We start from the raw sequence: 18,956 nt of genomic DNA, 5'->3' as shown, positions 1-18,956 counted from the left end.
GGGTTCCACTCTCCGCAGTACAACACAACGCAAAGAAACAAACCTAAGGTACATGTAATCATCCAAAACGTACACCAAAAGAAAAAGTATACCCAAAAAATTACACGTACATAAAGTCCCAAAATAACAGTATGCATAAAACCCCATAGTAATAGTGGTGTCGATGAGCAGGGTCAAACTGACGGCTTGTAGATCCAGTAAAGACCGCAACAATAAGAGCCAAGACCGCAACAATAAGTAAGAGCCAAAACCTGCAAGCAATGAGGAAATCCACAAAACTTCTGCATAAACCATCTCTGCCGCTCCAAACAGTTCCCAAATGTCTGAAATTGAAAGGACGCATCTCCATACATCTCATGGTAAAGTTATCAACTCCAATACCCATAAATGAGATCCCAGGCATCCAAAAAGAATAGGTACGAGTCGAACAAAAGCGAACAAAGCTTCATTTGTGTTCGGATCATCTATATATCGAGTGCAAAAATTCTATTCGTGTTTGGCTCATTTACTTAAAGAATGAATCAAACACGAGTTACTTAACGAGCCGAAAACGAGTTGTTCGCTAAAAACGAGCCTGATTGCACACAATGCTTATTTACATATCTAACACTTAATTATTCTTCTTTGCATGCATATCAATCGAATATTTTACAATAGATCATAAATATCACTATCACTGTCTTCTTAAGAATAAAATACTACACTTCATACATAGGTTTATACACCCACATGTTATAAGTACTGTATATATGAATGTTTAGGTTTTAGATTTCTGGACACGTGAATTGTGTGGCATGTATGTAAACTTTCCATTTTATTATTATGACTCCTCGAAATTATTGTAGAGTTAATGAGCTTAGGGAAGAGCAAGGAAAATTAGGACAGCAAAATGAGATGACTATACAATGGTGTTTTGCTCTATATCTTTACAATAAACAATGTTGTTTTTTTATACATGTTTCAAAAGGTTATAAAGGTCTTTTAAATGTACATCAGATGGCTTATATTTGTTGAGTTGGTGTTAAGGTAATGGTGCGGCTTGATTTGCAGATAAAGGTTAATGAAGTGTTGTCCTCTGTGATCCTGAGCCTGTGTTGGACAAGTAGCAGGAGGAATGTTTGCTGTTATTCCCCCTCAAAATGATGATCAAGCTTGTCTCAGACATACTGATATCTGCTATGAGAGTAGTTTAATGAATAAATCTGTAAGTTGGATTTCTCTAGATTTGAGCTGATCTCTGATAAAATTATGCTTTGTTGGAGCATGGGAGCTTGGGCAATGACATAGAAGTTGTCGTAGTACATGGTGATGGGTTCAGTGATGGGGATGTTGAATTCCTAATGTAGTTGTCGGAGGTAGAGGATGTTTGTGATTTTTATTTTTATTTTTTTTGTGATAGCCATGTATTGTTCTTCGGTGGGGAAATGTGTGACAGTTGGTTATTTGTTCGCTGTCAATGAGATAATAGTTGTGCCCATAAAAGAGCAGTTGCCAAAGGCGGGAGTCCTATTGTTGAGGTCGTCATCCAATTGAGGTCCACGTACGGTAAGAGACCCCTTTGTAATTGAATGTCTGTGAGGGGGAGTGCCATTTAGGTAGTGTAGAATACGTTTGAGGAGCCGAATGCGATGGTGTGGAGGACTGTGCATATGTTGGCTTATAGATGGTTAATGCAATAGGTGATGTCAGGTCTGGTTAGTGTTAATTAAATATTGTCAGGAGCATATGATGAGTCTAAAGTGGTGTGGTTCTAAGAAGGGGAAGAGGGGGAGGTGTTGTAAACCCCCTTTTTTTTTTTAGAACATTTTTACATTAGAGCATTTCTTTTATTTTTAGAGAATGGTAGAGAGATATTTGGATTGATAATGATATAGTCATTTGTGGTGGTGTGAATTTGAAGGTCGAGAAACTGGGAGATGTTGCTCAGATGTTTGAGAAGGAACTGGGTACTGAGTTGTCGAAGCTTTATGTTGATAGTACCAATGATGAGAATATTGTCATTGTAGATTAGAAGTAATTTTTGCATTTTTGTGGTGATAGACGGCGGGGAAGGGGTCTGCTAAACTTATTGTAAATCATGTGGGGGTGTAATTAATTGAAAACTATCATTGTTGAGTGGCCTCCTTGAGACCATATAGGGCTTTTTCAAGATGACATATTTGATTGAGATAGAGAAGATCAATGAAGCATGTTTTTGGGTCATAAAAACTCAGTCATCTAAGTTACTATGAAGAAAGACATTAGGAATGTCAAGTTGTTGTATGAGCCAATTGTGGTGTGTGGCAATTGTAAGGAGAGCACTGACCGTGGGTAATTTTGCCACAACTAAGAGTTTAATGGTAGTCCATACCTTGCTGTTGCTTGAATCCTTGGGCCACTAGTCTTGCTTTGTAGCCTGCAATGGTACTGTACTAATAGAGTTTGATTTATATGTCCATTTACAACCTAGAGTGTTCTGGTTGGTTCGTAGAGGGGTAAGATGTTAGATACCTTATTATTGTAGAGCTTGGAACCCCTCAAACATGGCTTGATGCCACCAAGGAAGCTTGTTTGCTTCAGAGAATTAGGTAGGTTCAGATGGAATTTCAAGCGAGGAGAGATGAGTGGTGAGATCAAATATAATTATTATTATTATTATTATTTTAGGAAGCCTAATTTTTGTTATGTTTGTATGGATTACTGGGATGGGGGTGTTGTAATAGTGATAACTGAATGAAAAGTTGGTTGGACTGGATGTGGAATGGGTGGAGATGTTCAGTAGTAAGAGATGAAACGTTATGACCTGAGTAGGGGAGTGGTAAAGGTAAGGTAGTGTTGGTAGTAAGTTGGGGATGTGAGGCAGGGATTGAGGGTATAGAAATTAATGGGGGATTGGGGGTTAGGAGTAAAGGATTTGATGTAGTAGGGTGATTTATCGAGTGAAGGGAGGTGTGAGTGTGATAAGGAAATGAATTTTCATTGAATACCACATGTTAAGAATATTTTATTATTATTATTATGGGGATTGTAGCACCTGTAACTGTGATGATTGGGATTGTATCCAAGGAAAATGTAGTGTGTGGATTGCTTTGCAAGTTTACCTGCAAAAATTGGTTGTTGTCAGGGGTAACAAGAGCAGCCAAGCACATTGAGGAGGTGATATGTGGGTTTCTTGTGATGACTGAGTTATTAGGGCAATAGATTTGAGTTTTTTCGCAAGGTAGATGATTGAGTAAATAGTTTGCAGTCATTAGAGCATTTGCCCAAAATTTGTGTGGTAGGTGGGCTATATAAAGTAGTGCTCTTGTGGTTTTGATGAGATTGTTATTTCTGTGCTCGATAATATTATTTTGTCTGGGGGTATATTGACAACTAAATTGGTGAGAGATGCCTTGATTTTGAAGGCAGTTACTAAGAGTTATGGATAGCAACCAAGGGATATGTTAAGGGAGGTAGCAACGGTAATTGACGTGTTTAAAAATATCTCACTTAAAGAGATACCGAAGGAGCTACTAACAAGAAAAAAGCAAACCATCATATTAGGCTGGAGTCAAGGACTGAGTTGTCAACCACGAAATCTTATTGTATGGCACTTCACTCCCATACAACCAGTTATGAAAGAAAAAGGCCAATAACTTTCAAATTTGCCAAGTCTGAAAGTGAACAAAAGAAGCTGGTCTGAGTGGGCGACTAAAAAAAGGAGACGTGGAGCATGAAAAAGAAGACCCATCAAGAGAAAACCCTAAGCAAGCACCACCAACAATAATCATTTACTTTGATAAAAAAAAGTGGATAAAAAACTGGCTGATCAGATCAATCATCGAAGATGGGTACCAAACTACAAGAAGTACATCATCAAGTGGAAAGAACTACCTGATAATGAAGCCAACTGGGAACATGAAGACACATTGTGGAAAATAAAAAGATCCAACAATATCAGGAGGAACGTGCAATGAGGGCATTGCGAGCTTAGGTGGTGAAGAGTGTCACACACACCCATCTCAAGGAAGGATGAGCCACATCCTTTTAGCCATGGAAAATAAGATTCTAGAAAAAACTAGAAAGAAGAAGAATAATTTAAAGAATTCTAGAAAGTTCCACATAATTTCAGAAATATGTTGAAATAGACAAGCTTCAAGAGAACTCCAGAGTATCCTTGAAAACTATACAATCATGTAAAGGGCAATGTAGAACTATCTGGAAGTTAGTCTATCGAAAAAGTTCCCAAGGATTTGGGGATAACTATAAATAAGAAGTCTGTCCCTCTCATTTGGTTCTAACCAAAGTTTCCAACCAAGTCTATATTCACTCCTTTATTAATGAAGTATTCATTTCTCTCAATAATCTCTCCTTACTTCTTTCCTAGAGAGTTTCTGGATTTTAAGTCCAAGTGTTGCAAGGGTTAGACTGACTTGGTGCTTAGGCAGAGCGCTAAGGTCTTACGAGTGATTTGAGAGAAGTTCGTTCGTGAAAATAAGCTCTTAGAGTATTAAAAATCTTAGTATCAACAAATATCCTCTTTAATTTTATTAATTTTTACAACATCATTTTTCAAATTCTTATCTATAATTCAGCTACACCATTTCTAGTGTGGCTCTTACCTAAATACCAAAGTTTAAAACCTAAATTATCGATCTCCTTAGCATTTCCTTCAACCCATTTAGTTTCATGAATACATAAGATATTTGTCTTCCTACGAACCATAATATCAACTAATTTCATTAATTTATCAGGGAGAGTACTTATATTCTAATATTTTATCCAAATATTAGTTTTATGGACTAACTTATTTACCTACATTCGTTTGTAATATGAGAACCTTGATTATTTGACACCACACACTGTATTCAGGTCATACAATGCATTAATTTCAGGGGGCACCTTACCATTTACACAAGGATCGAAAGAATTCATGTCATGATTTTTTGACAAATTTTATGTCGGTTGTCAACTACCTAATTCAACCCTTCACTTTTCATATACAGGCTTGGGACCTGCCAACGACAATAATACAATGAAGAGAATTAAAAGGATTAAGATTCGATGATAAAAACAAATTTCAGTGTAATTTGAACTAAATCCCTCATAATTCATATTCACGCATTAACAACTATTATTGTGCACGTAGAGAAGCAAAGACGAAGTTGATTTTATCTATAAAACAACAACAACAAGCCTTTATCCCACTTAAGTGGGGTCGGCATGAATCCTTTTTCTTCACATCTTCCTATTGAGTGTCATATTTTTATTTAATTATAATAAATTAAGATCATTTTTATATAATATGCCCAGATCTTTCTAGGCCTATCTCTACCTTTCTCAACATAGTTGAATTTAAAACAACTAGTCTCCTAACCATATCATCAAATTTGATCTTATCTGTAGTAAAAAAAGTAAGATTCGGGGTCAAGCATTATTGCAAAAGGATTTACTTTGAAATATATACAATATAAATTTTATTGGTTAATTAAATATTACACTCATCTCAAAAAGAATTTGATAACAATGAGGTTGATTCTAATTAAAATTTGTGAGATATTCTAACCAGAATTTCTCCCATCATCTGATTTCCTCCTATTTCAAAGAGCCTTCAAACTGATCCCGTAACTGTTCATATTTTTTCAGTTCTGCCATTGATAATGACGGCGATAATTCACCCAATACCTGCCAATAAGTTAGTAAAAGATGAGCACCATCGGTTTACCAACAATTGGATCTTTCTACACACTGTGATTATGAATTTGAAGCATACCTTCATAAAATCTTCCATCTCAACCATGACAGATTCAGCATCATCTATAATTGACGTTTCTTGATGATTGTGGGAAACCTAAAAAAAAAAGAGGACGACAAAGCGTAGCTTATGTGGATACCAGACAAGTTCACAAATAATTCAGGCAGCATGTAACAAATAATTACAGTAAATTAGCACGATGGCCCAGCTACTCGATTTGCAAAAGCTGGATCCTCATTTCAAAATAACTTCTTTAAACTAATTTAAACATTTACTTACAAATATGTATAATAACAATAAAGAAAGATTCGCATACATACCACTCAATTCCTATGTATTTACATATCCAACACCTAAACGGCTAAACTTCAATTATACCAATGCATATGCATGAAAGGTGTATTTCACTTTTTAGAAGACAAAATAGTGGTATTTTTTATGAGATAAAAGACCTGGGTGGTATAAATGTAAAAAGTAAAAAATGTAAATAGATTGGAATTGGGTGGTATGCATGTAAACGCCCCGAGAATAAATTCCTTTCTTTGCTAATACAGGTTCGGCCAAGAATAGCCCTATTCTCTGCACATGCACTTGGAAGGCCCATCAAGAGGAATATCTGATTAAAGTTATACTTGTAAAACAAAAGGAAAAATTAGCACTAAATATCCTTATTAAATATATGTATCTTTCTATACCAAAAAATATAAAAAATCAAATGTGAAAGGTGTTAAAAGGTCAGTTATCATACTTTCCGCTTCGCTGCGTGAAACCATGCATCTGCACACAAAGCATACATGTCTGCACCAGTGAAATTTGGAGGACATCTCTTAGCTATAAAAAGCAAAGATACACTATCATGTAGTTTGAATTTTCGTGTCAGCGCTGTAAGAACCCTGCAGAGAAATGAAAAATTTTTGACAAATAAGTTAATATCAAATGTCTTAACAAAAGACGATGAATAAATGCAAATTCAGTAAGAGTAAACCTTTCCCTATAAGAAGCATCGGAGTTCACTCCAACATAAAGAAGCTTGTCAAATCTGCCTGGTCGTAGAAGTGCTGGATCAATAAGGTCAGGTCTATTGCTTGCACCTATAATAAATAGATCCTGAAGCAGAAATTTTGAACTAGGTTAAGTTCCATTGCTAGCACTTAAAATAAAGGGGCATATACATACATACCACCCAATTCCTATGTATTTACATATCATACCACCTAAATTTTACCTTCTATATTTATACCACCCAAATCTTTCATATCACATCAAAAACATCACTACTTTTAGCTTTTAAAAGGTAAAATACACCTTTTCATTCATATGCAAGGTGGATATATAGATGTAAAAATTGAAGTTTTGGTGTAAGATATGTATATAAATAAGAATTAAGTGGTGTATGTAAATCTTCCAAAATTAAACGCTTTGTAGGAAATTTTGAAAAACATCTACGCATAAAAAATGACAATGAATTTTTGTTTAAATTTATTGCCTTAAAAAGGTATATTTATGGAACTGATGAAAGTACCTGACTAGACTCACTAAGCCCATCAATTTCTGCAAGCATCTACCAACAAATAAACATCAATAAAAAAAGTTTATAAAGCTAAAGCATGTTTCAATCAAATGACATGTACAGTAAACAAAATTAATAATCACCTGGGAAACAACTCTATCCATAACACCACCCGAATCACCAGATGCTCCCCTGGCAGGAGCAAGAGAATCAAGCTCATCAAAGAAAATGACACAAGGACGTGCTGACCTTGCCTGTAGATAATTGAATGTTGCATGTAATATAAATATATGATGATGAAATTAGAATTTTTTGTGCATTCTATAGCACAATACCTTCTGGAATATGTCTCGAACATTTTTTTCTGATTCTCCTATGTACATGTTAATCAACTCTGGCCCTTTCACACTAAGAAAATTCAAGGAACATTCAGTTGCAACAGCTTTTGCTAGCAATGTCTGAAAACAAAGCTCAGGTATCAGTTTTTCTCATAAGATTCATCAGCATTAGTAGGACTATTGCAAGGCTTAAGTTTATAGAACAAGCTGCAGTCTAAAACACAGCATCTCTACATCATTCTAGCCACTAAGGTAGTATTACACACCTTCCCTGTACCTGGCGGTCCATAAAGAAGAACGCCTGATCGTTTGCGTAATCCAGATGAGAATAAATCCTTATGAATAAGTGGCAACTGCATTGTGCATCAACAAATCCATCAATAATTAAGACCAGCAACTGAGTGATTGGCATCTGAAGTATTGTGGAAGAGAGTTCTGCTACAATCCACTCTGAAGCCTTCTAATTCTTTCGGAAGCATAATAAACAAGAAGTTTTAAAATTTTTGGTTAGGCAAGCTTTTCATAACTAAAGAATTTGAAAGGAAATTATAAGGTTCCTAAACTTTGCAAAATCACTAAGTATGTCTTACAAATCCAATATGTAGAAACTTTGATTATACCAAAATTTAACAGAGTAAAAGCTGTCGTTCCTTAAGGAAGAAAATGATGAATATCAGCCTGAAAAACCTATGTATATTCCCAACATGAATGTACTAATTGAAAAGGAAAGTAATGCATGTAACAAACCTGCATCAACCCATCTGCAAACCTACCGTGCTTTTAAAGCATGAATAATAGCAAATATGAGAAAAGGGAGAAAAAGAAATTAACTTACCTGAACAGTGTCAAGTATCGACTTCTTCACTTCCTCAAGACCACCAACATCTTCCCACTTTACATTAGGCACCTGAGCTAGCAGAGTAAAGTTAGAAGCTCACATGTAAACAACAAAACTAGTTTCTGTGCAGAAAACTATATTAGTGAGCTTTAGGAAATATAAAAGTAAATAATTTACATCATTCACTCTATGCATTAAAGGTTGGCTTGGGACGACTACAGGTTTTTGTAAAAATGGTTGTGAAGTTGTTGTGGTGAAAGCTTCTTAAAAGCTGCGTGGGAAACATAAATATTTATATTTTCCAAAAATTTAAGTAGCAACTTGATTACAGCAATCATATTTTAATTGATCTGGTTGCAAAATACTTCTCACTAAAAAAAATTTCTAAAAAGCTACAAGAAAGCTGTTTCTAGAGCTGTAAACGAGCCGAGCTTGAGCGAGCTCAGGCTTGGCTCATGTTCGGCTCGTTCGAAATAGCTCGTGTTCGAAATCAGCTTGTGTTCAAAATCGGCTCGTGAACAGTGTGTTTGTGTTCGGCTCGATTTAAATATTCGTGTTCGTGTTCGGCTCGAAATTGGCTCGTTAAACTAAAATTGAGAAAAATAGATGTAAAGTGTGGGATTCGAACCTAGATCAAATCTATACAAAAGAAGACACTAACCACATTGCCACATGAGGTGTTATGATTTAAACTTAAACATAAATATATATAATATCTTATTATATAAATAATATATGTAATATATTGTTATATAAAAAATTATATAATTTTTTTTTCGAGCCATTTCGAGCCGAACACGAGCGAACAAACTGTTGTTCGAGTTCGGCTCGTTTACATTTCAAGCTTAAAAATTTGTTCGTGTTCAGCTCGTTAGACTTAACGAACGAGCCGAACACGAGCTGCTTCACGAGCCGAACACGAGCTGTTCACGAACAACGAGCCAAATTGACAACCCTAGCTGTTTCCAAAACATAATTATGATGATCTGAAATATACAGCAGACAGAAAGCTATCCCTAACAAAGCCTAAAATAACAATTAATACACATATTCATTTAAGAAAAAAAGCATCAACCAAGACATGATAACCACTTCATTCACTAATACATGCAAAATCATGTTCAGAGGCATGAGACAAAACATAAGCAAGCTTTATAATGTTGGCTTACCTTAGGAGTACCAAGTGCAGAAGCATTTCTCGTCTTAAAGCGTTCTAAAGCTTTGGAGAAATCTTCTTTGTCCAAATGCTCAAGTGCACCAGAGCCTCCTTCATCCTTGCCTAATGGAAAACCTTCAATATTTTGAACATTATAATTTCTACCACCTCCTACGTCACTGCCATTTAGAATCCTAAGTATAAATCTGGCGCTAGCATCAGCAACTAAAGCACTTATGTCCCGTGGCATAAACCCAGATGTTTGTCCAGCTAAGTATTTCAAAAATTCCTCAGTGATGTTCTGCAAGTAAAATCTCGCTATTAACAGAAAATGCAGGGAGTTTGATGATAAAGCATGGGTGAATATCATGTCTAGTACCTCATCATTTGCAGTATTAACACCTTTTAGTTTTTCGAGCAGCATTTCAAAGCGCTGAGCTTCATTCAGAACGCTCATGCTAATCTCATGGCTAAAGCACCGCCTAATAGCAGGTTGCAGACTTTCAATGGTGTCAGCAACTGCAATAAACAAGACTCCATGTCTGCTACCTCTTTCAGGTTCCGCTAAATAATGATTAGTGAAATGCTGAAACAAAAGAAATGGCAATTACTGATAACAAATTAGCGAATTGTGAGGAACAAAAAAAAAAAAAAAAACTGTGGAAAAGTAGTAAATTATTATTGAATCTTGACTAGAAGGGTCTTACCAAACCACCAACATCCATTTGGCTCGTATGTGAGATTTCTTCTTCAGGCAGTGGTTCGGTAAAATCTCGAATAACTGATGCCACTTCGGATGTAATGGCAACTTGATCCGATGGTGACCCGTCATTAGCAGATAAGCTCCCAAACATATGAAAGCAGCGAAGAAGAAGTATGCAGGGTGAATACCTGATAAGGAAACTGTTTCAGTAAAAAATAATAAAAAAAATCCAAACATGGAACGAGATATGCCTCCAAAATATTGTAGTTAGATAAGATGTAAAAAAAAAGTCATTTAAACATTCAGCATTTGTCAGCAAAAGGTCGGGAAAAAAAAGGAACATGAGATGGAGGATATTTTAGTGCCTTGGGTTTGTTGATACAAATCTATAATGAGATGCTTATGCAATCACACAAATTCACTGTTCCTAAAACTTTTAAATATTTACTACCTTTTATAAAAATGAAAAAAAAAATTAATAAAGGTGATAAACTAATAGTTTTCTATTAAAATCAATGAAATGTTCATAAATCTGAAAGCATGAAATTTTCTTTTTTAAAATTACTTGAAAATATATACCTCTTTTTATATCATTTTTGCTATAATTTTTATTTCAATTTTTTTAACAACAAAATGTAGGCATGCACGAACTCCCTGCAAAGGTCATTTTTTTAATCTCTTCTCAATCAATACGTGAGGGGACACTTTGGACTATCTTGGTGCTATGAGTGCATCAACATGGTCCATCTTGTAAAACTCATCATTCCTTTTGGGTCACTGGGATTTCTAAGCTGATTTACTACAACATTGCTTCCCCGTGACCATACTCCACTTTTTATCATATGTATTTCCTAGCCCAAATCAAGTAAAAAGAAGCTAAATGAAGGCTAAGCTTATAAGGAATTTGTTGGCAATTTTTTGGCAATTTCTAATTTGTTAGCAATTCATTGTTCCATCCATTCATTTATAAATATAGAAATCCTCGGGTCATTTAAGACAATTTACAGCATAAATAAGAATCTATATGGATGTGGAGACTCTTTTTCTTCTATTAATCTGAAGTTCCAATCATTGATCAAAGTGCGAGACTTGAAGAATCCTGTAGGAAGTTATCTCCTCATATGAGTATGAAGCTAGCTTTTCTAGCGGCATATTTCCCTTCAATATTTTGACTTTTCGTCTATTCCCCTTCTTCTACATTTTATGCATTATTAAATGAAAAAGAAGATTGTATTTAGCTGAATTCACCGTAGCTTTAATTCCATCAACAATACAAAGTTTCAATCATGCACATGCCGTTCGTTTTCCTTAATTCTATCTATTAATTTTTAATGGAACTCCACAAAATTTTCTTTTGAATTAATTTATCATCTTTCACTTTTCAGCAAAAGTAGCCAATAACTACATTGCAACAACAGTCCGCTTGAATCCTATGAATTTTTAGGTGTTTGTTGTATTGATTTTCACGTCCTCTATATAAAAATCTGAAACCCAAAAAATGCCTGCATTAGTTAACCGTCTCAAGAGTCCGCACAAGTCTTAGGCACAATTCATAATAAGATAAATTCCATGAAGCAAAAGTAAACCATACATTATAAATTGTTACACTAAAGAAAGAGGAAAGCAAAACTGAATAAGAAAAGAATTGGACAATGCAAATCAAATAATTTAGCAATAAATACCTAAGAGCAGTTTTAAAGGCATTAGAAAGCGCCGCAGCAGCATTTCGCCCTGACGATGCGGTAAAGTCATGACAATTGTACTCCACAACATGCATGCCAAACCGGCCAGCAATATATCTAACAACGGTTCTTTTTCCACACCCTATGAACATAGTAGAAGCAATGCAAGTAAACTTAAGATTGACAAAAATTTTAATGTAGCAAATCTAAAACAACCTGCCGGACCGTGTAAGAGTATGGCAACTCTAAATTTCGATGACAGCAACGAGGGGCACATGGTAGGCGCAATAATTGATGCCAAGTTTTTTATTGTATCACTCTGCAAAGCTATGCACTCTATAGAAGGTTCAAGGAAAAAATCCGGAATAGCAGATGCCACACTTCCTCCAAGAACAAGGGCTGTTTTATTGCGGTTAACACAAAGAGTTTGCTCATCTAGTGGTTCCAATGCTACTACCTAGACAAAAGCAGGCTTCAACGCATAAAAATTCAAAGAAACAAAAGTTCCATAAGCTATTTGTTTGATGAAGAATATGAACAGGAAAATGGATATCTTACCTTGAAGTACACAAAATTATTGGAAATCTTTCTGGAGTTTTGGCCGCAAACAGCACACATCTCTGAATTGCAATTCCAGTCTATTTGAACATAGAAAACATCTCCTCTTGTTAAATATCTATCTACCTTGAAGTAATCATTCAAAGCTGAATCAATCATATCTTGGTGATCATCAGACTCAATTTTAGAATTTCCTTTAAGTGATTGAAGCATACCACACTCGGGCATCTTTACAAAAGAAATTCTTAGGTGTGAAGCATATCTAGGTAAATTAGTCCATGAAACAAGAACAACATTCACTCTTTCCCTCTACTACTTCCGCAGCTTCAACCTCAAATAGAGAATTCAAAGATTCTTGACCTTCATAAAGAAGAACTTTGAGAGATGAAACATGCAATCCAAGGTTGAATGCTAGAAGTGGAGTGACATATGCAGCTTCGAGATCAATGGGTACATTGTGGTTGGCAGAATACTCAAATGAGGGTAAAGCACGCATTAGGTGTTGTGAAGAAGATATATTTGCAGAAGTTCTATAATCATTTTTTGCATCATCTAAAACTGGATGATCAAGACATAAAACTTTTACAAGCCTACCCACTTGGGTATCAGCATTCTTTATGAGAACCTAAACATATTCGCAAGATTTAAAGCACATCAAAAAAATCCCAACAATCCAAATCTTGAAATAAAGAATCAATAATTATTTCTACTTTTATCCTTGAAAAACTTGATATTTGAGTAATTAAAGTTTAGGAGTGATATGTGAACTAAACTTGCATAACAAAGAAGAAAGACTAAGAATACAATATCTTAATGAGAACTTATAATAATTAAAAGAATAGAAAAGGAATATGAGTGGGAATAGTTCTATTCAGTTTCAGAGCAACCATGGTTTGAAATTGAACCGGACAAAAAAAGTGGCAACAGAAAAAGAACCGTAAGAAAATGAAATTTACCAAACATTTTGGTTCAGCTTTGGTTTGATTTTAGGTTTAGAATACAAACAACAACAACAACAACAACAAGCCTTTATCTCTCAAAATGGGGTTGGCTACATGAGTTCTTTTTCTCTATTGCGTCCTATTGAGTGTCATATTTTAATTTAATCCTAATAAATTAAGATCATTTTTTATACAATGTCCAAGTCTTTCTAGATCTGTCTCTGCGTTTCTTAGCATAAGTTGAATCTAAAACATCTATTCTTCTAACCAAATCATCAGATAATCAACGTTTAATGCAACCAAACCATCTAAGACAACTATCACTAATTTTGTCCGCCACTGAAGTAACACCAACCCTATTACGGATATATTCATTTCGCACTTTGTCTCTAAGTATAAAGCCACTCATCGACCTAAGCATTCTCATCTGCATAACACTTAACTTAGTTTTATGTTTCTTTTTTAAAGGCCAACATTCTGTGTAATAGAGCAATGCAGGTCTCACCACCGTCTAATAAAATTTTACTTTGAGTCTAAGCAGTCCTTTTCTATCACACAATAGGCCCGTAGGCCCGACGGCCCGACGCATTCCTCCACTTCAACCAACCAATTTGAATTCTACTTATAACATCCTCATCTATATCACATCACTTTGAACAATAGACCCGTGATATCTAAAACATGCACACCTTTTAATAAGATGATCACCTGTACTTTCACCTGTACTTACAACTTTGTCGCTATAACTACTACTACTAAATTTACATTCCATGTATTCAGTTTTAGTTCTACTCAAATGAAGACCTTTAAACTCCAAAATAGACTTCCATAATTCAAGTTTTTCCCGTGCTCTCTCTAGCATTATCAACAAAAAGGACATCATTAGTGAAAAACATACACCAAGATACATCCTCCCATAAATGTCCAATAAGAGCAAAATACTCTTCCCCACCTCTCAGACATCTTTGTAGTTTTTAAAATAATATTAAAGAATTTAGTAAGCCAAGAAACTCTCAAATCTTCCAAACATTTTCACACTTCAAATGAGAACTCATCGGGTCTTACATACTCTCCACCCTTGATTTTCTTTAAAGCCTCTCAACTTCTTTTTTACCAATGTGATGGTAAAAATGAAACATTTTATTATTATTAACAATATTAAGATCGCTATGATCGATCGTATTTTCACAAACTTAATTGAAAAGTTTCACCCACTTATGTTGAATATTTTTTTCTAAGAAAAATACTTTTTCTTTTTATTTTCATCTTTAATATATTTTACTTGAGTTAAATCTTTACTTTTCTTTTCTATTTGTTTGACTAGTTTATACATATATTTTTCACAATCTTTAGCATCTAATCTATTATAAAAATCACTAAAAGCAAAATTTTTTGCGTCACGGATTGTTCTCTTAAACTCACTACGGGCATTTTATATTTTTATCACTTTTCTAAGCTTTTACATTTAAACAAATTTTTATAACATAACTTCTTATATTTTATCTATTCTTGCACATTATTATTCCACGACAAACTATTTTTATTTATAAAAATTTTTCCTTTTGATTCTCCAAGTATATCTTTTGTCACTTCTTTAAATGTTCTTACTTTATCTCATATAGAATTTGCTTCTTCATAAACATCTCAAATCTTGAAGTTTACTCATAAAAAAAATTTATTTGTGTATTTTAGGTGCCCTCATCTAATTTTATAAGAATGATTCCTAGTATTCTTTAATTTACAACTTTTTATCTTAAAATCCAGAACTAATAATCGATATTGAGTATTTAAATTCTCACTTAGAATGATCTTACAATTTTTACATTCTCGACGATCTCTTCTTCTCATAAGAAAAGAATCAATTTGTATTTTATTAGATACATTCTTAAATGTAATAATAAGCTCATTTCTTTTCTTGAATAAAGTGTTAGAAATAACAAAATCATATGCTAAAGCAAAATCTAGTATGACTCTACCTTCTTCATTAATCACCCCAAAACAGTTGTCACCATGAATATTTCTATAATCTACTATCACCTACATGTCCATTCAAATCTCCTCCGATAAAAATTTTTTCTTCATGAAGTATCATTAATATTAATTATTCGAGGTCATTCCAAAATTTTTCTTTAAAACCTATATTTAAACCTACTTGAGCATGAGCACTTATAATATTAAAAATCTTAGTATCAACAACAATCTTAAAGACTATAATTCTATCTCCAATTCTATTAATTTTTATAACATTTTCTTTCAAACTCTTATCTATAATTAAATCTACATCATTTCTAGTACGACTCTTACCTGAATATCAAAGTTAAAACCTAAGCTATCAATTTCTTTAGTCTTTTCTACAACTCATCTAGTTTATTGAATACAAAAGATATTTATCTTTCTATGAATCATAATATCAACTAATTCCATTAATTTATCTGTGAGAGTATTTGTATTTCATGACTCTATCCTAATACTAGTTTCATGGACTAACTTTTTTACCCATATTCGTCCGTAATGTGGGAACCATTTCTTATTTGACACTATACCCAGGCACCAGCGTAGCGGCCCTTGCACACTTCTCACTACATTTAGGTCATACAACATGTCACTTCCAAGGGACGCCCTAGCATTTACAAAACGATTCATGTCATGAATTTAGATTTAGAATGCAAAACTAAAAAAGCTATCATTTAGATTGTATGGTACATTTTGAATCCTTTTTTTTTTTGCTCGATTTAGTCTAACTGTTCATGTAATAGTAATAAAAACATGATTTATAACCTATAAATTTAGATTCATTATGATTGTGAGATGTACGAATTTTATTGCCTGATGCATGCATATACTGTTATCTCCCTTCTGTTACCACAATAGAACACATTGATGTACTATCGAATTTTTGAAAAAACTAAAAATATTTAATGTATATGTCCTAACAAAAATTTGCATGCCACGAAATTTCACTCAAGCATCGCTCCAACACTTACAACTTCATTTGTAAGCTTAAGACAAATACCAAAGACTATTATAAAAGGTTTCTTATATATTTGGATATCAACTCCTCTTCAAATAGGTAGGTGACAAGTTCATCCCAAATCTCTTTTAATAGGTAGATGATAGCACTCACTTTTTTTTTTTCTTTTTTTGTGATATGCCCAACTCAGAATTCACTTTTTCATCTGAATACCTGCTATTTGCTACTTCCATAGTTTATGACTGCACAAGTTATTTTTAACTTATATGCAGATTTAGGAAGAATATAGCTAAGCTCGCTCTGTTTCTGCTCAAATCAGGAATATACGTAGGCCATCTACTAACAAAAATGTAAACTCGAGGTAATGTAGATTAATTCAATTGAAATGCAATATACTATTCAGTAAAATAATTGCAAGTACCCGATAAACCAGCCAAAAAAAAAAACAATAATGATTAACTTAAAAGCAATCCATCATGCCTTTCACGAGTAGCAGTGCAATTGAAAAAATTATCATCCAATGAAAACAACAAACAACTACAGCTTAAAAGCAAAACCACTAAAAAACGAAGAAACTAGAGGGAAATCAAGAAAATCACATGCCAATGTGTGATTATTTCAAATGTAATGCAAAAGCAAGAAAAATTTCAAGTGAACATATTCTTGTAATAGTAACAACAAAAACAACAACAAGAAGTCTTTATCCCACTAAGTGGGTTCGGCTACATGAATCCTTTTTCTCTATTATGTCCTATTGAGTGTCATACTTTCATTTAATTCTAATAAATTAAGATCATTTTTTATACAACATGCCCAAATCTTTTTAGGCCTACCTCTACCTTTCTTAACATAAGTCAAATCTAAAGCATCTACTCTCCTAACCGAATCATCAGATGGTCGATGTTTAGTGTAAACAACCATCTGAGATGACTCTCTCTAATCTTTTCTGTCACTGGAGCTACACCGACCCTTTCACGGATACATTAATTTCTTATTTCGTCTCTAAGTGTCAAGTCACTCATCCACCTAAGCATTCTCATCTCAAAGACACTTAAGTTAGTTTTATGTTTGTCTTTTAAAGGCCAACATTTTGAGTCATAAAGCATTGTAGCTCTCACCATCATCTTATAAAATTTTCCTTTAAGTCTAAGCTGCACTTCTCTAGCACAAAAATAGGTCCTCTGCATTCCTCCACTTCAACCAACCAGCTTGAATTCTACTAAAAACATCCCCATCTATATCACCATCACTTTGAACAATAGACACGAGATATCTAACAAATTCACATCTTTTAATGATTTGATCACTCATTGTTATAACTCTTCCACTAGATTTACTACTACTAAAGTTACATTTCATGTATTCAGCTTTAAAATCTACTCAAACGGAGAACTTTAAGCCCCATTTTGGGCAGCTTATAACTGCGGGCGGCGTTTTCATCGCCGGCGTCCCGTTTGTTTCATGCGTTCGGAGAGCTTAATGGGAAACAAGTATGGCTTTGTTTAATAAACGCGGCCACGGGATCGACTACACGGTCCGCGTTCGTTCGCGTAACTTTTACCCAACTGCCCTCGTCTCTCTCACATCTCATATGGCTAGCGTCAATCGCTCTCGCGACCACAGACCTCTGATCCTTCGCTACCCTCGCGCACAAGTCGTGCCCTAGAAGCTTCTTCGTTAACTTGTGCAGCGCAACTGTGCCCTACTCTTCACACTCGAGGTCGAGCTTCACAAGATCGTCGCATCCTCGCTAACTGGCTTCGCCCTTCTCGGTCGCCAAGTGATTCCCCTGTTTTACCAAAGGTATCTTCTTTTCCTATTCTTCTTCTCCTTCTCGCTGATCGATCCTCGCTAACAGCAACTGGTGTTCTGAAGGCAAGCAACTTCAGAGTGTTTCACTTTGCTTGGTATTTGATTTTGTTCTCCTTAAAAATGTAGTGTCTTTTATAATTGTTCTATGAAATCTTCTTTTTCTTTGACAAATTTTGGGTTGTCCTGTCTCCATTCAAAATTTAAGGAGAGGGTTTGAGATTTTCTTATATAGAAAGTACATAATTAGCTTTACTTTAATGGCGTCAAATGACTGTTCTTTATGATGAATTGTATGTGCACGCCCCATTTGAAGCATAAAATATAATTTTTCCAGTATTTAACTAACATGATTATCTACTATGAACTTTTTTTTTTTGCTCTTGAACAAAAAGCCAACCTTTTGAGAAATTGTGATTGAATGGATGGCCACACCTGCTATTGGATTAATCTGAGGAGTTAGGCCATGATGACAAGATTATTGTTATAAAGGGGATGAATTATTTCAATCAACATGACCTTATATTTGCTTTTAGGATTGTTGTTTCATCCTTGTCAAGATTATAAAAAATCATGAATAAAGGTGCAAAGGGTTGAATTTTTTAGCAAATATATAAAAAACAAATGTTTTTTTTCTTTTTTTTAGCAATCTTGATACTCACTCTTATGTGAGGTGTATATTCTTTCTTTATATTGTTATGAAGTGAGTTTTTGCTTCTAAATATCAAATATATATA

The 18,956-nt window shown here is 34.4% G+C and overlaps 1 protein-coding gene across 1 annotated transcript in view; it reads right to left on the bottom strand.

Moving 5' to 3' along the window:
* Positions 1-5,385: 5,385 nt before the first annotated feature.
* LOC110028707 (peroxisome biogenesis protein 6) overlaps positions 5,386-18,956 on the bottom strand; it is a 20,045-nt gene continuing 6,474 nt past the window's right edge. Inside the window, 16 exon segments of the mRNA XM_020730673.1 lie at positions 5,386-5,643; positions 5,732-5,809; positions 6,462-6,606; positions 6,699-6,820; positions 7,236-7,274; positions 7,367-7,477; positions 7,559-7,681; positions 7,828-7,914; positions 8,397-8,468; positions 9,569-9,856; positions 9,935-10,141; positions 10,263-10,446; positions 11,941-12,082; positions 12,157-12,397; positions 12,499-12,796; positions 12,798-13,123. Coding sequence (XP_020586332.1) covers positions 5,554-5,643; positions 5,732-5,809; positions 6,462-6,606; positions 6,699-6,820; positions 7,236-7,274; positions 7,367-7,477; positions 7,559-7,681; positions 7,828-7,914; positions 8,397-8,468; positions 9,569-9,856; positions 9,935-10,141; positions 10,263-10,446; positions 11,941-12,082; positions 12,157-12,397; positions 12,499-12,796; positions 12,798-13,123 — 2,553 coding nt within the window. The 3' untranslated portion in view covers positions 5,386-5,553.

This window comes from Phalaenopsis equestris, unplaced genomic scaffold, assembly GCF_001263595.1.
Source record: "Phalaenopsis equestris unplaced genomic scaffold, ASM126359v1 Scaffold000522, whole genome shotgun sequence".
NCBI classification, from domain to species: domain Eukaryota; kingdom Viridiplantae; phylum Streptophyta; class Magnoliopsida; order Asparagales; family Orchidaceae; genus Phalaenopsis; species Phalaenopsis equestris.
The sequence above is the reverse complement of the archived record's forward strand: the minus strand, read 5'-3'. Positions and strand labels throughout refer to the sequence as shown.